Source organism: Euleptes europaea, chromosome 16 (genome assembly GCF_029931775.1).
Source record: "Euleptes europaea isolate rEulEur1 chromosome 16, rEulEur1.hap1, whole genome shotgun sequence".
Classification (NCBI taxonomy): domain Eukaryota; kingdom Metazoa; phylum Chordata; class Lepidosauria; order Squamata; family Sphaerodactylidae; genus Euleptes; species Euleptes europaea.
Window position 1 is genome coordinate 33,060,809 of NC_079327.1, and position 24,342 is coordinate 33,085,150.

General features: G+C 40.9%; 1 protein-coding gene across 1 annotated transcript in view; it reads left to right on the plus strand.

The window, feature by feature from the left end:
• The window catches only part of AFF3 (ALF transcription elongation factor 3), a 276,318-nt gene that overhangs the window by 242,665 nt on the left and 9,311 nt on the right, over window positions 1-24,342 (plus strand). The window contains exons 11-17 of the mRNA XM_056862161.1: window positions 1,170-2,198; window positions 3,898-4,022; window positions 7,525-7,726; window positions 10,405-10,553; window positions 16,770-16,833; window positions 18,063-18,199; window positions 20,936-21,007. Of these exons, the coding sequence (XP_056718139.1) occupies window positions 1,170-2,198; window positions 3,898-4,022; window positions 7,525-7,726; window positions 10,405-10,553; window positions 16,770-16,833; window positions 18,063-18,199; window positions 20,936-21,007 (1,778 nt within the window). The remainder of the gene's footprint in view (window positions 1-1,169; window positions 2,199-3,897; window positions 4,023-7,524; window positions 7,727-10,404; window positions 10,554-16,769; window positions 16,834-18,062; window positions 18,200-20,935; window positions 21,008-24,342) is intronic.

Sequence of the window (24,342 nt, forward strand, 5' to 3'; positions counted from 1 at the left end):
ACCTGACTCCTCCCACAGCCATACACTTTTTTCTGTTCTTTTATGCCTTGACCCTTTCCTCCCTTTGCCATCAGCTCACCCTATGTCCTTTTCACTGTTGCTATTTGTATATGTTGCCCATTGCATACCGATGAAGTAATATATTAATCACTTCTGGGCTGCTTGTTGATCTCTTGTTATGTGTGTGTGTGCCCCACTGTCAGAGATGTTGCATCAAGCTACGGAAGTCATAGTGGAAAGGGATGTCATTGAGCTCTCTATGAATGAAAAAAATGGGATGAACGTCTGAGGACAATGCCATTTCCATAGTACTGAATATTGTTATGGTGTATCCTTATAAAATATCCACCTTTATCTGGCAATAAATGGTCCTCTGAACAGAAACCCTTTTTTTTTAATAAATATTTTTATTGATTTCTGATATTAAATGGGGATACAGGAAAGGAAAAAGGGTAAGGGAGATTATTAACAAAAGGAAAATACATGTTTTTACCCCCTTAACAGGATTCAAATAGTCAACATTTTTTAACATAAAGGGCCACCCTAATAACAGCGGCAAGAATAGTCCTAGCCTCACTGTGGAAAACAGAAAAAATACCAAAAATTGAACTCTGGATTGATAAAGCATATGAATTCATAACAATGGCGCATCTAACAGAACTTTTACAACCAGATACCCAAAATTCAAATAAAGACAAATGGCACAGTTTCTACAAATTTATTCAAACCATAAAACAACGATAAACTTTTTTTTTCTGCTCTTTTTTTTTATTTTACTTAGACATTATGAAAATAAAGGAGACAAAGTATGACATGTGAACAGAAACCCTTGTGATGTAAATTCCTGTTATGATTACTGCTTCTAATATTCCTAGGGTACATACAGGAATTCTTCTTTAGGGTGGCCCTTTATGTATACTCTGTTCCTTTTCTTAATAACAACATACCTTATGTTCCCCTATGTGATAATCTGACACTATAACCAAAACAACACAGTGGCTGTTCTTTGGAGAATTTTTTTTTCTATCACTGTATGTTGATGATTGAGCAGGCATACTTTTAAAAAAATCCTTTGTTCTATGGTAATGTAAAATACCTACAATTCTCAAAGAGAACGACAGCCCCATAAAATCTCTGTAAGCTAGTACTTTGTAAATCTTGTTTTCTAGCCTGAACAGCCATCATCAAACAAGTGGCAGTTGGATAAATGGTTAAATAAGGTTAATCCTCACAAAGCACCTCTTTTGAATCAAAATGATAACCACGGACTGGAGAACTTTCAGTATTACAACAAAGTAAAAGATGAAGGGCAGGACTGTGAAAATGTACCTGCCATTTGTCAAACAGATCTCCGAGATAAAGAAGTCAAGAATCCCAACAAAGAGGAGCTGAGGCCTAGAACAGCTAATAAAGCACCAGGACATAAGGGAGGAAAGCAAAAATCACCGCCTGCTGCTGCAGTTTCAGTGGATGGTGGTCCTCAGAAAAGGACAGGTTGTAAAAAACAGCAGAAAAGGACAGAGAGGACCTCTGGTGGTGATAACCTAAACAGCCATACAGCTGATGATCTTGATTTCAGTCAAGTATTTTTGGACAACGCCATTTGTGAAGAACCTAAAAGCAGGCCCTGCAGCAGCAAAGTTGAGCACAGAAAGGAGCAGCGGTGTGTCACTGCTTGTGAAAAGAAACGGACCAGGGGGTCAGGTAAAACAGCACCCAAATCCAAGGAATTTATTGAGACGGAGTCTTCAGCTTCCTCAGATTCAGATTCTCAGTCTGAACAAGAGGAATATCTTTTACACAAACCTCAAGCTGTGGCCTCAGCTTCAGTTGGAAGTGACCAGAAATCAAAGGACTCTGGGAGTAATATCACCAGCAAAGCAAATGGCAGCTGTGGCAGTGCTGGTTCAGTTAATACCAGGACACATAACGATATAGCAAAAGAGCTGGAAGAGCAGTTTTACACATTGGTCCCTTTTGGTAGGAATGAGCTCCTGTCCCCTCTGAAGGACACAGAGGAAATAAAAGCACTCTGGGTCAAAATTGATTTGACTCTCTTGTCCAGAATTCCACAACACTTACCTGAGGAGCCACTGGTAATAAACACCGGAGTTAAAGAAGCCATCAGTATGCAGCGGAGCACTGTGACTGACGTGCCAGCAGAAAAAGTTATTCCAAAATCTAAAAGGAAACGCAAGGTAGGGTGTCTGTTGTTTTTTTTTTAATTATTATTTATTTAAACAGGCAAAACGGAAATGTTAAGTAGCATCTAGTCTGTATAGACAATCTGTCAAAAGTTTCCTTTGCTTTAGATATATATTTTTTTTAATTCTTGAAAAAAAGAAGGGGAAGAAACCTCTGATAGAAGACAGAAACAAAATGTGCAAAGCAACAGAGGTTACAAGGCATTTATCTAGCAACTTGTAGCTACTTCACTTCAGCCCATAGCCTTCTACACTGCACGTGTTAATTGAATTTATGGCTTCAATGTCTCATACTACCTATGTTTCATAAAGGATTATTGCTTCATTTCTGATGTTAGCTACAGTTACAGTCCGAAGAAGGATATCGAAACGGGATACTTTGTTACTACTATTTTGTATAATTTTGGAGCAGCTACAAGTTGCTAGATAAAAGCTTTGTTACCGCTGTTGCTTTGCACATTTTTTTCTGTATTTTAGAAAAAGTCAGAAAAAATCACTAATAATTTTGAAAGCATGTAGAGCAGCAGTTCCCAAACTGTGCTCCATGAAGAGATTGGAAAGAAAAATACTCGTTTGGTTTAATATATTATAGGTGCTAGGTGAAAATTAGTGCTCTGTGATTAATTTCTCTTCTGAAAAGTGCTCCATGACTCAAAGAGTTTGGGAACCGCTGATGTAGAGAATCTTTTTTTTAAAGATGCTTATCGGAAATGTCTGTGCAGTGAGCTACTGATACATCTGTTTTAAAAAAACTGCATTCCTCTGTTACATGGGTCTTCCAGTGGTCAGAGGTACTTGGCTCGGATGCACTCCTGCTTAGCTTCAGCAGGCTTACAGCCTCAGATACTACCAGACTATTCAGTGGGCCATAGTATTAAGTTCTAGCTTGACTGTAAAGACAGAATATTCTATCCACCAAAGTTTTAATAAGGGCCATTTCCTTTCGTACCATTCACTTCTGTGTAGAAATTTTCAGCAAACTTGTAGATTCTTCACAACCGGCGGGAGGTTTTGGGGCAGAGCCTGAGGAGGGCGGGGAGGGGAGGGACTTCAATTCCATAGAGTCCAATAGCCAAAGCAGCCATTTTCTCCAGGTAAACTGATCTCTATCTGCTGGAGAACAGGTGTAATAGCAGGAGATCTCCAGCTAGTACCTGGAGGTTAGGAAATCAGCACAGGAGAAAATAATTCAAAATTGAGCATGTACACCTGGACCCATGTAATTGTGGCAATAACTTATGACCCTTTTAGGTCAGAGTCCTGCTTGGAGCTGATGTCAGCTAATAGCTGCTTTCTGAAAGTCAGGTCTATAGGTGATAATGTATGTGGTCAATTTCAACCCAAACTCTTTTAATATAGATTACTAATATTTTTTAATATAAACTAATGATCAATACTGAAAATTCTCGCGACAGTAATCAGAAGGTATAGAGGCTGTTATGGATTTTTTTAAATAAATAACAGCTCTGAAGTATTTCTCTGAATTAACTACCAGATGTTTGTTTGTTTAGAGTTATTTTGGATCTCTGAGGCAAAGGCATGTGTTATCACCTGAGTTAATATGATACATTATATATAAAATGATTATGCTCAATATAAATTACAAATACAATACAAACATTACGTTATTTAATGGTGGCACCATTACCTGTAAAATTCATTATATGATGAGGGTTTTTTTCCTTTCTATTAGTATGAAAATGAGGATGAGGCTAGGGAGAGCAAGAAGATTCACACAGAACAAGAATGTTCCTCCTGTTTGTTTTCCTCAACCCAGGTTATTTCAACAGCGGACCATTGCAACACGATCAAAAACAGGTATATGTTTCTGTGTTGGATGACACTCTGCCTTAAGACCATATAATAGAGATTTGGCATGTAAGGGAATTGATTTCTTTTAATTAGTACAGTTTGGATGATCAAGTTTTCACAACTAGCTACAATTACCTGGTTTTATGTACAATTTTTATGTTTTGTAATATAAGAGCTGAAAAATCTTAAAATTATGAATAACTGTAGATCCAATAAATACGTTAACACTGTTTACATTTTTACCCTGTTCCATCACAAAGACTCAGTCTGGGTCATAATTTTAAATAGGCGTATTCTGAAGTCAGCAATGTTACCCCTCCCCCCCCCTTATTACGCTATGAACTTCATTCACCCTAAGCACCTTACTTTGGTCACCAAAATCCTTCCCATTCCATATGTGGCAGTGTTGTGCAAGTAATTGTTTTAAAGCAGTGTGGGTGTACTGTACCTCACTGCAAACCAGTTGTGTGACATGGCTCCAACATGGGTGCGCCAATTGCAGTTATGTCCCTAACAAACCCTCAGATAAGGATTGCAGTGATAGAAATTCCTACAATCTTAGCAGAAGCCATACAAACAGGTCACAGCATTTCAGTTGTGGCAACACAATTATGGAACACCCTCCAGGCAAGTTTGTTGGTGCCAAATTTGTTATTCTTTTGCATCCAGTGAAAACATTGTTGTTCTCCCAGGCTTGTAGATAGTTTACATTTGTTGGTGTTTTATCTGCTGGATTTCATGCTGTGCTTTATATTTTCTTTCCAGCCATGACCCATTCTTGCCATTTAAATCCACTTCCTTATTTTTGTTTTAATAGCTGGGGGAGGTTTAATTGGTTTTACTTTTGTCTGCTAGGTGGTTGGTCAATTATTTTTATTGCTGTTGTTTTATGCTCCTGGTTTCTCTTTTTAAATGTTGTGTTGTTTTGCTGTCAACCTTCTTGAAGCATATTTTAATGGAAACATGACATAATGATTTAAACAAATTGTCAGCTTAAAGCTGTGCCAATGGAGATGCATTTCAAGCAGTGATCATGCTGCTGACTGAGCTTATGAATCAGCCTTCGAACTGAACATCAAATAGTAACTGTTGGAAATATACTCCACAGGATGGCTTACCCCTGCATCTGTCATAATATAGAGAGCTGAACATTACGTTATTCTAGGTGCCTGGTGTAGAGAGGACCCAGTTTGGCACATCTATTTTTGGGAAATAGCTGATGCTGTCATTGACTCTCTTTCTGCCAACTTCCAGAAGAACATGATGACCTTTGCTATATATTACAGATGCAGTGGGGTTAAGTCATCACACAGAGGTTGCTTCCAGCAGATCCTGTTTTATTGTTCATAAAATCTCCTCTGACTCTTAGCAAGCAATCCTAAACCGGTCCAAATGGAAGTAAGCCTTATTTTATTCCAAGTAGATTGTTCCCAGGATAGTGTTCTTAGAAATGTATGATTAGATTGTTTCCAAAAGTTCAAACTTTATTTTATTTGTAGAAGCTTCTGTGTGAACAATTGCGTGTTGGAGATTCTTACGTGTGTTCCATATAAAGGGCTCCCTTTTTTCCTGCAGCAAAGTCACAATTTTAGTGAAAGATTTGGTGCATGGCTTATTTGAGTATGTCATACTGCCAAGGCAGCCATAAATCTTGTCTCCTATGTAGTTCAACTGTTCATCTGGGGTATCATGGCGTGCAACATACCAGTCATAGTGTTCACTGTATGTGGGCCAATCTTCTGTAGCATTATTAAATGGCTCTGTCACGAGACGGACCCTGGCGGGCTCCGCTTGGACTTAGAAACCCCTCCCAGACCGGGGGTTCCCGCTGCATTGAGGGGAAAAGGGAGGAAGGGACGCCCGGGACCCAGGCAGAACCGGCAGCAGCCCCTTTGCAAAGTGGCTCGTATCTCCCTCAGGAACCGAGGGCAGAAGGAACCTGGGGAGCCCAGCCGACATCCCAGGAGGAGTTGGGGCCGAGAGGCGAGACCCCACCTACCTCACCAGCCTGGGGGGAAAAAGAAGAACCCCTCGTCAGCCCAGCCGGGAGCCGTCAGGAGCGTGGGGAAGCAACCGGCCATGGCCGAATAACGCGGCCAGGCGGCCCCAACCCTGCGGCCCAGCTGAGAAGTGGCAGGGTGCCTCTGGGCCGCGGCCTCGCGTGCGCCGCCCGGTCCTAATAAGGACTCAGGAGGCAGGGCTTTGGGAGGGAGGAGCCAAGGGCCAGGGCCATAAAAGGCCAGAGGGGGTGGAGGCCGAGGAGGAGGTCTCAAGCCTGTGTTCTGAGGCAGGAAAGAGACGCTGGCTGCATCCGAGGGAGAAGCGGACTCAGACTCTCCCTCGGAATGGTCTGAGGCCAAGGAAACCCCCTGGCTTGGTCCCTATGGACCTCGGAGGAGAGAGGGGTGAGCACCCCTAAGTCCCAGACCCCTATAGGCTCCATGTACCCTCTCTAGGACTCTGTATTTTAAGATTTATGGGATTATTATCTTGGTATCCAGAAGCCTCCCAACTATTTGTCTCTCTGCTCCTTAAAGCATGCACCTCCCCACACATCCCTGCTTCTGAACCTCCCACCAGGCACAGCCTACCAGTCCTAACAATTATATATGTGAAATAGTAGACTGTGTTTATCAAAAAGAGGAAAGCTTTGACTTTCCCCAGGCTTTTCCATATAGGAAATTATTTTATGAGCTCTGGGGGAGTCATTTTAGGAGGTAGAGTTCCCAAATTTTCAGGGTAGCTTCAAGGGGCTCTCCTTGCATGAACCCCAAAGTTTGGTGAAGATTGGGTCAGGGGTCCAATTTTATGGGTTCCGAAGGGGTTGCCCCCCCTCCATAGAGAAGTGTTGTAAACCTCGTCCCAAACTTTAACAAACTTTGGGGTTCACACAAGGAGAGTCACTTGCAACTATGCTGTGAATTTGGTGGCTCTACCTTGAAAAATGTCCCCCCAGGAGAATTTTAAATGTACTTACTTTTCACATTCTGCAATGGCCACATCCATGCCCTAGAGTCGTGGTAAAACTCAGTTTCCCGTGAGTTCTTGCAATGTGCCCATTCTCTATGGAGGAGGAGGCAACCCATTCGGGATCCCATAAAATTGGACCCCTGACCCAATCTTCATCAAACTTTGGGGTTCTTGCAAGGAGAGTCCCTGAAAGCTACCCTGAAAATTTGGGAACTCTACCTCCAAAAATGCCCCCACAGGAGTTTCTTAAAAAATCCCCATAGAATTAAATGGGCCCAAATTTTTCGGTAAACTGAAAAATAAATCTATAAATAAATAAAAATAAATAAATTCGAACCCAAAATTAACCGAATTTTTTTTTGCACAACCCTAAAAAGGAACATTGATTCTCATGCTATGTTTCTAGATAGATAAAATAGCCAACATGGTTCATCCTGCCAGTAAGTTGAAATGGACAATAGTATAGAATTCAGAATATAGTATTTATTTTCTCAGAGCTGTATTTGTGACCCTCCATTATTGTAATTTTCATCTGCAGCTTGGCAATACCAGTAAATAAAAATGAGAAAATACTTCAGTCACCTGTCTCACCCCTCTCTGATGCATCAAAACACAAATTCTCCAGTGATGATTTAATGTCTTCTAACAGACTGAATGGCGGCCACCTATTATCTTCTTTATCCTCAAGCAAAAAACACAAGAGTGATATCCAGTCCCACCTACACCCTGGAGATCTCAGTGTAAGTTTGACCCCAGCATTGAAAAGTAAAACTGCCTGTGGTCTTGTGTGCACATGTAACTCCCTTGAAACTGACAAATTGTACATCAATGTTTGTATCCTTAATGTACATATGTACATACGCATCCAACAATTTTTCTTGTCTTTCCATATCAGTAGCTTTTCCTTATACCATGCCATTATTCAGTGGCGGACCTACATTTTTGGGACCCTGAAGCTTGAACTGTTATGGGGGCCCCTTCACAACCAGCAACAATAGGGCAACATCCAACGAGGTCCAAAGGGCCTTGCTGCCTTTGCAAGGACCTCGAGGCCCAAATGGCAGAGAACAGGATGGTGGGGTGGAGTCCTTGAAAATGGCCATACAGTGAGCCCCTTCCCACCAGCAACGAGGCCTGGGTAACCACTGTTATCTTCTTCAGTGGGGTTGTTCTATGGCAGATGTATTGGTTCATTCTCTAATAGAGAGGTAGAAGGGCATCAGAGTGGGCTCTTTAGGATAAGGAGGTAAAAATCTGATTTTTGGTGTTAAAATGCACAAGCGAGACGAGTGCAGCCTGAATTGAGAATTCAGATGTCTTTTTATCGTTCCGATTGGCTCTAGCCTAAGGGCTGAGCTATAGAACTATTAAGCCTTGCACCAACGAAGGATTTGAGGCTCCAGCTGCCAAAATGTAGGCTATGAATAGATTCTGGCAAGCTCAGCGAGCCCATACAGCTGGGGGTTCAAGCGCTGCAAGCCCCCGAGAAAATTTTGAAATTTGACCAATTACAGGGACATTTTGAGGCCATATGAAATGGGTATGAGAGCATATTCTAAGGTCAATATTAAGTACTTCAACCCTTTGGCTTATGATTCTATCACTAAAATAGCCTTATTTTAATATCAAACACTTTAAAAAATGCCATCGATTTTGTTGAAAAATTCACTTATTAAACAAAAGAGTTGCTTCCGGGCCCTCTGGGATTAGGGGCCCTGAAGCTTAAACATCATTAGTTTCATAGTAGATCGGCCACTGCCATTATTTAAATTGGAGGGGAACTTTAAAGATACAGATTAGCCATTCAGGGAAAACAATCAATCTGCCATGTTCTCATATCAGATCTCATTACAGCTGTAACACTTAGCCAATTAATGTTGCATTATTCTATTAAAACATGTCCTTGATTAATCAGATAGCAAATGTATTGAAATAATTAAACAAGTACTTTTTGTAGAAAAAGCAAAAGAATGTCACCATCTCAGAAAAGACTCTACCCCTTCTCTCACACACAGGAAGGAATGCTTCTTCTGTGACGGTGCCTATTCTCCCATATATATGGATTATTTAAAAACAAGAAGTATGATATTTCTTCAGAACTATTTTTATTCATACGTAGGTTTAACAGCTAAAGCTCATTTAGGGAGCAATTCTAAACAGATCTACTTGGATGTAAGTCCCATTTTATTAAGTGGGGCTTGCTCCTAGGAAAGTGTCTTTAGGATTGCAGCCATGATTGATCAAGCAGAAGAAGTAGGCGACACCTCTTGATCTCAGACCTGTAGCTTGGGTTGCCAGCTCTGGGTTGGGAAATACCTGGAGATTTTGGGGGTGGAGTATGGGAAGGGAAGGGTTTGGGGAGGGGAGGGATCTCAGCAGGGTATAATGCTATAGAGACCACCGTCCAGATCAGCCATTTTTTCCAGGGGAACTGATCTTGATCACCTGGAGATCAATTGTAATGGTGGGAGATCTCAGGTGCCACCTGGAGGTTCGCAACCCTACCAAATACAAATACCTATTGGCATAATATGTTTAAAGGAATATACAAAAGCTGAAATTAAAATTTGAATGTTAAAAGCTAGTTTAAATACAGTTTATTCTTTAGTGTTGAGATCCTCTTTCTGACTGAGTTCCCATTGGTTGATTGCTGTTATCAGGAATTTCGCCATGCTTTCTATAATTTCTGGGTTCCGATCAGCTAATAGTTTGTGAAGTGTTTTCCTGTTGTTTGAGTAGGAATTCAGAATTAAAGGTTTTATTAAGTTGTCTCTTGAAGTGTATTATAGATGGCATTCCAGGAGTATGTGGGACAGGGAATCAGGGCATCCAGCCCCACATCTACAGACTCTATCTGCATAGGGTATTTTTAAGAATCTGCCACAAAGAATCGCCAAGGGCAATGTGTTGGTTCTGGCTCGTATAAAAGCTTTCCTGAGTTTAGGATTGTCAAGGTGTTCCAGGTATTTTGGACCAAGGTTTGGTGGGATTCCGAAATGTTGAGGTGAACAGATTGGAGGAGTTAGAGGGAATTTGCTCTGAAGTTCGTGGTCAGTTAATCTTTGTTTTATTTGGTTTAGGATGTAGCTCTCTCCAGCAAGGGATAGGGAATCCAAGTCAATTCCTAGCTGGGTGATTTTCTTTTTTATCTTGAATGACCAGTCAGGACGATCAGCCCAGAGGATATCTTCCAGTAGGTATCTTAGTAGGCGCAACCCTATTTGAGGTCCTTTGGATTGTAATTATGTTTAGGTACTTGTTTTTCTCAGCTACTTGCCTAATTTACAAATAGACAACAGTAGCACATGATTTGATTTATGAGATTATTCCCTTGAATGAAAATCATAACATGGGATGTGTCCTTTAGACAGAAAATTACCATTTGCATTGGTTACTTCTGCCCGCTTGGTCCTAACAGTCTGCTTTATTGATGGTCCAGAAAGCAATGCACATCAATTCAGAACATGCTCTGCTCTACAACAAGGCACAATACCGAAAAGAAACCTGGTCTCCTCCACCCAGTACACACAAAGACTGCAGAAGAACAAAGCTCAGCTGTAACAATGGGTGAGTATTGATTAGTACTTAAGCAATACAAACATAGTCAAGTTTTTAGAAAAATGTGTTACCTAGAGGAATACTTGTGGATTTGCACAGCCTCAAGACCTGCAAGGAAATGCAAAGGTAGGGAAACAATTTGGAATTTTCACCTTAAAAATTCTGCTTCCAGGATTTCCTGTTGCCAGGGGCTTGAGAAGGTCAGTACTCTTTGCCCCCCCCCCCCCGGACACATGCACGCACGCACGCACACAGGCTCTGAATTGCTGTAAACTTGCTGTGTTCTTGAAGCATTTTCATTCTTCATCAGGATGTTTTTTTGAGGGGGGTTGTTTTCTTTTGGTTATCATATGCAGGGAATACTGTAAGAATATATATACTTAGGGTTGCCAACTCTGGGTTCAGAAATACCTGGAGATTTGTGGGTGGAGCCTGTGAGAGTGGAGTTTAGGGGGGGGGACTTGGTAGGGTATAATGCCATGCAGTCCACCTTCTAAAGCAGCCATTTTCACCAGGAGAAGTGGAATACATCTTTTACATAAAGAAGTGATTCATGTAATCTGGAGATCAGTTGTAATTCCAGGAGATCTCCAGCCCCCACCTGGCAGATGGCAACCCTATAAATACTGCCTGGCCAGGCTGTGGGGGGTCCTGTTGCAGCCTTTGTGATTGTAATTTGGGCCAGCCACTTAATATTAGGAGTGACTGGTTTTTTTATGGACCATTACTGGATGGCAAAACATTAGACCTATGGCCAGTACAAAAGCAACCAGTTGCTATATAGTCAGTCTTCCCTGAAATCAATAGGGCTTGCTTCCAAGCAGACATGGTTTAGAAATGGCTATAAATCTCTTTATGGGGTCTTTTTCATGTTACATTTGTGTATACAGCAACAACAACAAAAGAAGCAAGTCTTCAGGGAAGCCTGAGTACTACAACTGTAAAAAAAAAAGTCCTTAACAATGGATGTGAAAATCCCAAATATATTCATATAATCTTCTATTTTACAAAATCCTCATTAACAATACATAGATAAATATACAAAACCAGGATAATCAGTAACAATTATATATAAATGTGAGATATATGTCACTATAGTATTATGAGCTCCCTGAGCTCAAGACTCATTTAGAATCCTTAATTCTTCTGACTTTAAGGTAGTTGACAAATGGCCATCTCGTTAATTCATAGATGAAGAAGTCAATTGTTTACATGACAGTCATGACACCAATAAAAGAAAGTAGCTACTTCTTAATTAACTAAAATATGAAGCTTAATATTATTAATTACTCTGTTAAACAAATTAGGCTGTAAATCTCTTTGTTGTATAGGGCCTTTCTGATGTTACATTTGTAAGCACTATCATTTTAAAGGTATGGTTGGAGCATCGATTGGATGTACACAGGGTCAGATCTAGGGGGCAAGAGGGGGCAGGTGCCCTGGACAGCGGGCAGGAGGTGGGGGAGGCTCAATTGCCCAGAAGAGATTACTCGTTCTGAGCGTGTGCGCCCCATTCCCCCAATTAGACTGCTGCTAGGAGGTGGGGGTGGCTCAATTGCACAGAAGAGACAGTTTCCTAGCATTATTGTCTTTTCCAGTGACTAAAGTACAGTAGCTTCAGCTTAATCATTTTAGCTTCTAGCAGCAGAATTAACAGATAAAGCTTTTCTTGGGCTGTACTTTATCAGGCTGTGAAGGAGTGTGAGGAGTTTTTTGTGTTTCCCATGTCAAAATTATGTGTGCTGTATTTTAAAAAATGTCTGGGAAAAGGTTAGGCTGAAAAACTTTCTCCTTGGGTTGGGTTTATATGTGTGCAGAGTGGTTGAGAGAATATTCCAACATAATAGATAGATAAAATAATGTAACAGTGTAATTATTCATTAACAGTTCATAGAGGTCAACATAATTTATTCTATCATTTAAAAGATTTGTTGATTATATACGTTGATTATATATGTACCTATAAAGAAAAATATGTATATAGTATTTGGGGGGCATCATTTTACTCTTTTGCCCCCCTTCAAAAAATGTAGATTTGGCCCTGGATGTATAGAGCTGGATGGAATAATCTGTTTTTGCTTTCAAAATCATAACAAACAATTGTGCACTATGTAACTGCATACTGAAACCTATATCTGCAATTCAGTGAGAGTGTAACAGCCCATTCCTGAGCTTGGGGATGAAAGTGGTGTGGAGGCGGTGTGACCCCTGTGTCAGCGTAAGTGCCCTGTTATCATGGAATAAGGGGCACATAACCTGGTGCGGGGGGCATTTCCGTCGGCACCAGGGTGCTGCGGAGCTGCACAGAGTGCTACCGCAGCCTCTCCAGGGCCTAAATCCCGGAAGAGAACTGTGGTGCCGGCATAAGGGGGCGTTTCTGGGGTGTTTCCAGGGCAGAGCTGACTTTAGTCAGCTTCCTCACCCCTTCCCGTCTGGGAACGCCCCCTGTAGAAACAGCGGTGCTGCTCCAGCTTTTTGTTGGTGCAGCACCGCTGTTTTCAATGGGGCTATTTCCCCCCATTCTCTTCTTTTTCTTTTTTTTAAGGCATTTTTTTGTCTTGGAGTGGCCAGGAAACCTCTCTGGAGGCGCGGTGGTGGTACCTCGACCGCACCGTCCCCAGCCACTGCAAGGCTCATGAATAAGCTGCAAGAGTGCTCATAGAAATATTAAATGTAGATCATTGTTTTGCTATGGAAGAAACATGATGGCAGCTGACTGGTCATTATTCGTTATTTTATGTTATATTTTGTAGCAGGCCTAGACAGCTTGTGACCAAACCAAGCCAAATTCAGTTCGACAGCAAATGTCCTTCTATCAACCACTAGATAGGAAACCTCTCTTTTTGTGCAGTCTCATGGAGACAGCATAACTGAGCGATTATCAAGGCCACAGCACATTTGTTTTGTTGGGTCCCAAGCTATATAGGCCAGATGTACTATGCAATCCTCAGCAGAGTTGTGCCTTTCAGTGGGTCTGGAAGGATGTAACTCTGCTTAGTATTTTACTGTGAGAAGGCAAAATCAGGGGTGGTGGTGGCAGGAAGGAGTGTATTGTGTAATAAAATCCTAACATTCAGGGTGACATGACCCTAACTTAGTAGCAAAATTCATAGTGAACTTCCCCCTCAGAGAGGAGCAAGCTGAGGCACACACCAGTGGTGCTAGCTGCCCTGGGCAACCAACAGCCACCACAGGTTCCCAGGCAAAGGTTCTCTCTGCCCCACCCAGACCCAATCCAAACATCATATGAAAGTAAATCATGTGATCTGCACTGAGGATGACCAGGGCCCCTGGAATTTTGTCTCCCGGTCCTTTTCTCTTGGGGTCCACGTGCTCAGCTTGTTCCTGGACAGTTCTAACATCGCAGTCTGTCCTGGCTGATGTCTTTGCAGAAAATGAATTATTTCAGTTCACACATTCATGTACATCACTTACTCTCTCATTATGTATTATTCAACATTTGCAGCTGAATATAAGCACTGCCACTGTTGAACAACATTGCGTTTGAGTTGACGTTGGGTAATATGGAAGTTCTGTTTGTCATGATTAATCTCTGATACGTGAAGAACCATCAGCAACTGATGAAGGCCCCTCTAAGCCTTCCACAAAGGCAATAAGTCTTCCCACATATTAGGGCATTGCCTGAATCAGTAGAAAAATCACTTTTATGCTTTAATTCACAGGGTGTTACATATTGTGAATGGTTTTACTTTATTTTGCTAATACTTTAATAAAAAATTTCTCTGGATATGCATTTCTCCACATTTATTGTCAACAAGTTTGTAGGGTTTATTGAACTTTTATTCATTCTTAAATGAATCCTCATAAATGGTATATCACGGTGAGATAATAAAAATGGGAGGAATAGTCTGTGTAAATTGACAAGAAAACGTAACAGTTAGATGAAAATAGTTTGAGTGAAATTAACAATTAAAACTTCTATATTGGAATTTAAGCTGCAACATAACCAATAAATATACACTGTTTCAGAGTAGATTTATTTGCTTACATACTAGTAGTTTTATTTAAAAAATTCATTCATGTATTTAACATTTTTACTGCATGAATTTACATTTCTGTTGCATTAATCTGCATAATCTATAGCAAATTGCATTCAGCAGTGTGGAAATACTAGAACAAGTTCAATTAGAAAGAACTGATTTGAACAGAGCTGCCATTACTCACTTATGTGCGCCTGTGTAATGTAACAAGTAGTAGAAATGGTTTATTTCTTGCTGGTGGAACAAGGTTTTAGAGAAATGGGTGGCAATTCAGCTAAAAGTACTTTTTTATGGATAGGCAGTAAATTTTTTGATAATTTCAGCCTCGATTAACCCCAGACATTGTGCTGAGATTGCCCTTGTTAAAGTGAATACAGAGTTTTAGGGTGTTTTCTGGAGAGATCGTTCAACATTTGTAGTCTCACCTGACATTCATCATATTAATTAGAAACAATCATGGCCATATGATTTCCCCCCATGGCACATTTTAATTATACTAGACAAATGAAGAAAAACACTTTCTACTTTGTATTACCTTTTATTTAATTAACATTTATTCTGAAAAACAACATATAGTTGTGATTGTACTTTGAAGATTCTCACTGGAAAGTATTCTTTTAAAATTAATTTTTATAAATAAATAAATAACGATGTCTTAATGGGTAGTGGGGTGTTAAATTGTTGTTTCTTAAAGCTGAAAGATATTTTTCGAGATTAGGGTAGCCAACCTCCAGGTACTAGCTGGAGATCTCCTGCTATTACAACTGCTCTCCATCCGATAGAGATCAGTTCACCTGTAGAAAATGGCCACTTTGGCAATTGGACTCTATGGCATTGAAGTCCCTCCCCTCCCTAAACCACGCCCTCCTCAGGTTCTGCCCCAAAAACATCCCACCAATGGCGAAGAGGGACCTGGCAACTCTATTGGAGATTCAAAATCTGATCCTATAACCTATTACTCTAGCATGACCTATTACTTAGTGGAATAAGTTTAGCCTGCTTTGCTTATTAATGAAGTAACTGCCTTTCCAGAGCCTTTTTGCGAAGCTTGTGGTACTGCAGAAGAGATGGACCGTCAGCCTGTTCCTAGTCAGCACTTCTACAATCATTTTCAGCAGGCATCTTTAACGCTCTAATGAAACATACAAAAAAAGTATAGGAAGGAGCTTTTCCCATCCCATCAGCCTATTTAACAGCACAGTATGCTTGTGACCTGCAGCCCTGCTGGGATAGAAACTCTGGGTGTATTTTACAATCTTAATATCAGAAAGTATTAGAGTAAGAATGCCATATACTTTCTTTTATTTACTTTATTTTAGATTTTTATCCCGCCCTTTCCCAACTAAGGTCAGGCTCATGGTGGCTCACATCATCAACAACAATATATTCCATTTAAAATACACAACGATATATAATATAATAGGTAAAATTAAAAACCTGTATAAAATACGCTTGAACAGAACAAAATCGAAGAATCCAGATGGCACCAAGGATATTAGTGGTGGCGGTGGCTAGCCAGGTGAGAAGGCGGAAAAGTAGGACCAGGTGGAACAGGATAGAACATAACAGGGAGGCCGCTATGATGAAACCGTCACAGCTCTCACCCATAGACCTGGGGGAACATCTCTGTTTTACAAGCCCTGGGGAATTAGGACAAATCCCACAGGGCCCGGGTCTCATGCGACAGAATGTTCCACCTGGCCGGAGCCAGGGCCAACAAAGCCCTGGCCCTAGTTGAGGGCAGCCAGACACTTCGCAGGTTGGGGACCACTAATAGGTTGGTACCAGAAGAGCATAACACTCTTTGAGGGGTATACATATGTTTATTGGATGCTCCTTTGGGCTTTATTTATAGTTTCCTCAATATACAGTGTAATCCTAATAACACTTTCCTGGGAGTAAGCCCCATGAAATCAGGTAGGATTTTGAGTTGAACTGGTTAGGATTGCTGTTTCACAGCACAATTCTAAACAGAGTCACTTCCTTCTAAGATCACTGAAGTAAATGGTCTTAGAAAGGTGCAACTCTGTTTAGGATTGCACTGTAAATATTTGTTTCTGATTCTCAATCAAAATGTAGGAATCTATTAAGAGCATGTTAGCTGCAAATATTTGTTTCTTTTGAACATAAACCACTAAGGACTTCTCCTTCAATATGTTAACCAATAAAAAGAATTATACACATCTGATAGACTCAAATATCTTCTTACTGTTTTCTCTTCTAGGCCACATAATGTAGATTACTTTATGCAGGAAGCTAAAAGGAAGAAGCATAAAGCAGATGCAATGGTGAGAACATACGACTTTCAGATAAATTGTTTCAGATTATTTGTATAATGCCACTAATTGTAATCTTAAATTCCATATAAATGATAACCATCATTGTTTAAAGTAACATTTTAAAAAAACTAATCAGATGTTTTATATAGTTTGAAATAAATTACTGTTTGTATAATTAGCTGTTAGCCAAATCTTTGAGCTGATAGTTTATTCTATGTATCCCCAAACCCATATAACATGCCAGGCACCAAAGACCCTGTGCCCCCTCATTCTTCCATTTTACCACTGTCTACTGCTTATTTACTATATCTGCATTTGTTTAGTTTTAAAAGTATGCTAAACTTTAATCCCAGAGTGATTTTGCAAAAATAATTTTAGCTGTAAAATTAAGCTGTAAAAGTAATTAAGGTTGTGATTTGTAGTACCAGTGAAAAGTTTGATTGAGGCTTGCATAAATTCATCTTCAGGAAGAATTAGAAAATGTCCCCATGCCCTCCTAAAATCGTTTGTCCAAGATTGCTGTGTTCTTTTTCTCTTTCTTTCTTTCTCCCTGTCTCTCTGACCAGATTTCCTTGCTGCTGCTGAAAGCATGGATCAGATGTGACCAGAGATTTTTGCCATTACACAATTTTTTTACTCAAGTAGCCTGAGAGATATCAAGAGCATGCACTCTGTTAGATCTCTGCTATTGTACTGACGTGCAGGGTTAAATTTTCCCCCAGATTTCTAAGACTGTCTTTCCCTGTGCACAAGACCTAAATAATGTTGTCAAATACTGCAACAGAAAAGAATGGCTATAGATTAAATTTAAGGGCCTTGGTGTTGGAAGCACATTTGTTCTGAACTTTGGGTGAAAGCTTTTCATACAATGTCTATGTCATACAGTTCTCGCTTATTGCCTTCTGTACAAAAAACTGGCACATAGCGCAGTAAGAGAGGCTCTCTGCTAGAGGGTACACTTCTCTGCACACATTTTTGTTTACTTTAACCCCTATTGTATTTTCTTGTTCTTAGTTTATATTTCACAATCTTTGGTAAGCACCACTATTTATATTATTTCCTCTTCATTGGCATAGGGTTTTCCCCACAGCAATAGCTAAAAATGTTTCAGAATCTGTAGTTCTTTCATATAAAAAATGTTTGCATACACCCAACTAAGATATGTACAACTTTTTTCTCTAAAATACTGTTTGGTGATTGCTGGGCTTTCTTTTCTTCGTCTGCAATTTGTCTATCAGGTGGAGAAATTTGGCAAGGCCTTCAATTATGCTGAAGCTGCATTATCATTCATTGAATGTGGAAATGCTATGGAACAAGGGCCCATGGAGTCTAAATCCCCCTTCACAATGTATTCTGAAACAGTTGAACTCATCAGGTAAGAGTCTGGGGAATATGCTGACCATTGATTGGATTTTATGTCCATGTACTGGGACCTGTTAAAACTGACAGTGATTGCCAATAGACAATATATGATTGCCCATAGAGTATGCTTCTGCCAAACTCATGTTTGAATACCTGTAAACATGGACAGAAGTTACAATTATAGAACTTTAAGATGGTCATCTATGATAGTATAATTACAGGGACCCTAAATTGCTAGGAAATTGAAATTGAAATTGTTCAAGACTTTCTATTCCTTGGCTCCACCATCAACCAAAAGGGAGACTGCAGCCAAGAAATCAGAAGGAGATTGAGACTGGGAAGAGCAGCCATGAAGGAGCTAGAAAATATTTTGAACTGTAAGGATGTGTCACTGGCCACCAAGACTAGATTAATTCATGGCATCGTATTCCCTATTACTGTGTATGGGTGTGAAAGCTGGACAGTGAAGAAAGCTGATAGGAAGAAAATAGATTCCTTTGAAATGTGGTGTTGGAGGAGAGTGTTACAGATTCCGTGGACTGCCAAAAAAACAAATCAGTGGGTTATAGATCAAATCAAGCCTGAACTGACCCTAGAAGCTAAAATAACTAAACTGAGGCTGTCGTATTTTGGTCACGTCATGAAACAACGAGTCACTGGAAAAGACAGTCATACTAGGAAAAGTTGAGGGCAGCAGGAAAAGAGGAAGACCCAACAAGAGATGGATTGACTCAATAAAGGAAGCCACAGCCTTCAATTTGCAAGATCTGAGCAAGGCTGTCAAAGATAGGACATTTTGGAGGACTTTCATTCATAGGGTCGCCATGAGTCGGAAGCGACTTGACGGCACTTAATGCACACACAAATTGCTAGGCCTCATCCATCACCAGCTCTGATCTGGATGGCTGAAGCTAGCCTAATCTCATCAGTTCTTGGAAGCTATGCAGGGTCTAGTACTTGGATGGGAGACCACCAAGGTCTAGTACTTGGATGGGAGACCACCAAGGAAGTCCAGGTTCACTATGCAGAGGCAGGCAATGGCAAACCACCTCTGTTAGTCTCTTGCCTTGAAAACCCTACAAGGTCACCATAAATTAGCTGTGACTTGACAGCACCACCAATCCATCATCAGAAAACCCCAGATCTGCTGGAAAATCTGAAATCTAAGAACACATTGAAGGGTTAAAAAAAAAAACCCTCTAAATAATAGCAGCAGCAGCTGTGCTTTTCAGAAATGAGATCTCAGTGGCCATTGTGGTTGCTGCTATGAAGCCTATTGTCAGTCTTCAAACCTTGGTTTCTGTCAGTAAGAGGCAGGGGGAGGACTCTTTCCAACTCTACTTTGGCCAGCCAGTTCTCCCCTGCTCCTTTTCCTCCTGCCCTAGAAAAAGGACTCATTGGGACCAGGTCCAGCAGGAACCACCAGCCTGCTGCCATTCAATTTGTGCAATTCATCCATGTGTGGCAGTGGTTGACAGATTACTTGATGCCTCACAGTTCACCTAGGCCCAGCAGCAGCCTCCATGCAACTTGCTCAACTTAGCCAGGCCTGGCAGTGGCCACCGTGCAACTCACCAGAGCAACTCGCTACCATACAACTTCTGCAACTTTGCCAGACGTTTCCCAGGAAGAGGATGCCAGGAGGAGGGAAGGAGGGAAAGCTTAGAGCCAATATGGTGTCGTGATTATAGTGTCAGACTAGGAACTAGGAGATCCAGGTTCAAATCCCCTCTCTGCCATGGAAGCTCATTGGGTCAACTTGGGCCTGCATGTCACTTTCTCAGCCTAATCTACTTCCCAGGTTTATTGTTGTGATGATAAGATGGAGGAGAATGATATAAGCTGCTTTGGCTCCCCATTGGGGAGAAAGGAGAGAGATAAATGAAGTAAATAAATAATAAATAAAAAGAATGAGGGAGGGGGAGGTTGGTGAGTGTGAAGAAGAGGAGGAAGCAGAGAAAGGGGAAAGGAGAAGATATGGGGGCTGCCAGGAGGGCAGAAAGAGGAAACCATATGGGGAAGGAGATACAGGGGGAAATGAAGTAACCCCTGCAAGTCCTTGCAGGTTTCCCGCTTGCAAACTACTTAATAAGAACTCTGGGAAGTTTGCATTAATTAAAACCAAAAAGCATGGATCTGTGCCCATACTCCATAATCAGTGGTGGCTCAACAGGGTATGCCCCTGATAATGCCCCCCAATCCATGGCTCACGTCTCCTATTCTCTCTCCTAGTACCCCATGCATCTTGAAGCACAGCTCAGTGAGCTGCACATGCATAATAAGGCTTCTCAAACTCTGACCTCTTGTCAGAGGCAAGGATTAAAGTAAGAAAGGAAAGCCAGTAAATAAGTCATTACAAAAAAAAAAAAATTAACAGAACAAGGTATTGAAGACCTGGTCAAGGCTTGATGGTAGAATAAAGAAAGAAATTGTACAATTTAGCTAAAGAAGCAATACAAACAAAAGTAAAAAATATCAATGGTTATCATTATCTTCTATGAGAAGACAGTCTACGCATTACTGAAATGCTTTCTAAAAGCATTATTGTACAGAGATTATGCTGGGCAGGTGGCCAGATGTTGGAGTGGCTGTGTTGAAAGTGTTACCAAAGGGGGGGGGGGCAAAAATAATTATAGTGATAATAAAGGGGAATAGATGTGATGATTGAAATCCTCAGCTATCTGACACGTAACAGAAGAACGTTTTGCTGTTAACCTTATTTGCTATCCTTTTTCTTGCTCTTTTGCAGGTATGCCATGAAGCTAAAAACCCATTCAAGCCCTAATGCTACTTCAGAGGAAAAACAGTTGGCAGCATTATGGTTAGTAAATCAGTAATTATTCAATACGTGTCTGTTGCTCAGAAACTTAATTCTTAAAGCGTTTCCTGCTCTGAAAAGTTCCAGCCCCCACTGTTCTGCTTTTTTGTGTATTTTACCGTTTCAATATGCATTCTGTTTGTCTAAATTAGCACCTCATACACATTGATTGTCACAGCGAAGCTACAGTTGTTCCGTGTAATTAATTTTAGCTGCCTGCTGATTCCTGTTTTTATTACTGATACACCTTAACTGTAACAGTGTCAAAGCAATTTCGTCTCTGCATACCATTTTAGGTTCAATCATAATGTGGTGTGCTTCTGTTTAATTAAAGTCTAGTATTTTGCTAATGAAATAACTTTAGGCAGCTCTTTGAACTGAGATTTCCAGATTCATGTATTTAATTAGATTTAAGGCTGCTGCTGTAAAATGAAGAAAATAAGGTTTTATGTAAATTTACAAGTATATGTTTATGGCGTTTCAATTACCACAGCAGTGAAGCGTAGTATTCTACAGCCACCTTACTGAACCAGCTTTCTTCCAGCAAAGTGGTGCTTCAGAAGGAAGTGCTTCTGAAGAGCCCTGGAAGTTTATCTTTGTATCTGTACAGAGCACCCGTTTCGAAACAGCTACCTCCATGAAAGGGGGATGCTTGGCTAGGAACCTCCTAACATTATAATGTTTTGCTAGGAGCCCCGTGGCGCAGGGTGGTAAGCTGCAGTACTGCAGTCCAAAGCTTTGCTCACGACCTGAGTTCGATCTCGACAGAAGTTGGTTTCAGGTAGCCGGCTCAAGGTTTACTCAGCCTTCCATCCTTCCGAGGTTGGTAAAATGAGGACCCAGCTTGCTCGGGGTAAAGGGAAGATGACTGGGGAAGGCACTGGCAAACCACAAAGTCTGCCTAGAAAATGTCGGGATGTGACATCACCCCATGGGTCAAGAATGATCCAGTGTTTGCACAGGGAACCTTTACCTTTTTAACGTTTTGCTGCTGGACTGAGCCCACGTTGCAGACATTTTGTGATTCGTCCCTTCAACCCATGGCAGCCATGTTGCTGCGGCACCCGCTGCCTTTTCCCAAACCACAAAAGTAGATTCAATAACGTTGGGTTCCCCTAAATTAGAAGTATTGAGTTTCACCCCCAAAACCTCCAGATATTTCCCAACCCAGTGCTAACAACCCTACTGCTTGTTAAATGTTATAGCCATTTTTCAACTGGGGCCAAGAGAATCAAACTGACGCTGTCTGTCTTTTTGTAAATTATATACAACGAGGCAAGCTGATTCACTTTGTTCCATAGGTGTGTTGATGTGGAAATTTGACCAAGTAATTAAAGATCCCTTCTTTTGTTCCTTGTATGAGCAAAAGGAGAGAAAAAAATACAGATGTACACTACAGATAAACTGTCCTAAAAACCATTTACAGATGTTATAGCATTAGAATTCATAAATAAATATACAGAACCATTTTAAAGGGAAGCATACTAATAAGTCAGTACACTGTTACTAAAATTAGTTTTTATACTAAATCTTCTGTGTCTCTCTTATGTAGTCATACACACTTTTCCTGCCAAATCTGGCTTTTCTGAAGGTTACACACACACTGCTCCCTTCCAACAAAAGCTTAAACTGAAATGCCATGGGCCAAATATTCACGCACACAAAGGAATCCCAGAAGGTTGACACTGTAAATACTGTGCAATGGGCAATAAGCAAATATTAACTAAATTGTCATCCCTAGTAGAGCCACAAACATCCATTTTATGATCTCACCAAACACCAGTATCCTTCCTTCTGTAACTAAGGATTTAATAATCTGAAAATGTGGCAGATAGAAAGTTTTTCAGACTACAGGTCATTCAGTTAAGTAACACTAATAAGCAGGTCTGCAGATAATGCTGTAGAATAAATTGTTGCTTAGTCACCTTGGGGTGTCTAATTCTCTGAGTAAGAAATATATTAGTGGCAGACAAGGTTTTGTTTGCTAAACTCTTACTGAGGGCCAAACTAAATGTTCTGGCATCCACAGGTTTGACCTGTGACACTGATGCCATTTTAGAGATGGATTCAGCCATTTAAAAATGCTGCAAGGGCCCAATCCTGATGAGACCCACAGCACAGTGAGACCAGGCAATCTTGTGTCCCCCCCCCCCACACACACACACCTCTTCAAGTGCAGGAAGAAGAAGAAGAGGAAGAAGAAGAAGAAGAGTTGGTTTTTATATGCTGACTTTCTCTACCACTTACGGAAGAATCTAACTGAAGAAGAAGAAGAGCTGGTTTTTATATGCCGACTTTCTCTACCATTTAAGGAGGAATCAAACTAGATTACAATCACCTCCCCTTCCCCTCCCCACAACAGACACCCTTTGAGGTAGGTGGGACTGAGAGAGTGTGACTAGCCCAAGGTCACCCGGCTGGCTTTATGTGGAGGAGTGGGGAAACAAATCCAGTTCACCAGATTAGCCTTCGCCACTCATGTGGAGGAGTTGGGAATCAAACCCGGTTCTCCAGATCAAGGTCCACCACTCCAAACCACTGCTCTTAACCACTACACTACAAACAGTCCCCATGGCTATTTTGGCACTTGAAAAGGCATGGCAGGGGAAAACAAGACCACCCGGTCCCACTGTGCCACATGCCTGATCAGAACTGGGCCCTCATAGCATTTTTAAATGGCTGAGTTAATCTCTAAAACGGTGTTGGTGTCCATGGGTCAGACCTGTAGACAACCTAATGTCTGGTTTGGCCCTGAGGTGAACCATACTGATGGATGTAACTTCCATTTTCATTGCAGTCACAAGTTCTTAAATAACAGTGGTTTCTAAATGTTTCCATCAGTCAGAGTTTGCATAATAATTCTAATCAAGAATGACAAAGCTCTTACCTGAGCAGCACCTTCAGCCTTTAGAACTTCACTTTCTCTTCTTGCTAAAAGAGATAACATATTACAGGGGAAGGAAAAGATTGCTCACTGACATCCATTCTGTAATACTTCAGGGGGATCATTCATTCATCCCATACCCCTGAGTGCCACACCACATAAAATCTGGGCAGAGATTCTATTTTCCAACAACTTTGGGCCTGGCTGGACTAAATGGCTGCCTCTGTTTATTAAACCATTTCTACTCCACTTTTTCCATTCTGTATAGGATCCCCAGGGCTGCTTACAACAACAACAAAAATTAAAGCAATAAAACAGTATAATATACTTTACCAGCAGAAGAACAAGCTACAATGTGAGCTGGATAAAACCAGTCATCAGCCCAATACAATAAATAAGGCACCAAGCAAATCAAAGCTATCTCTGCAAATGTGAGCTCCCAAAATACCCTCTT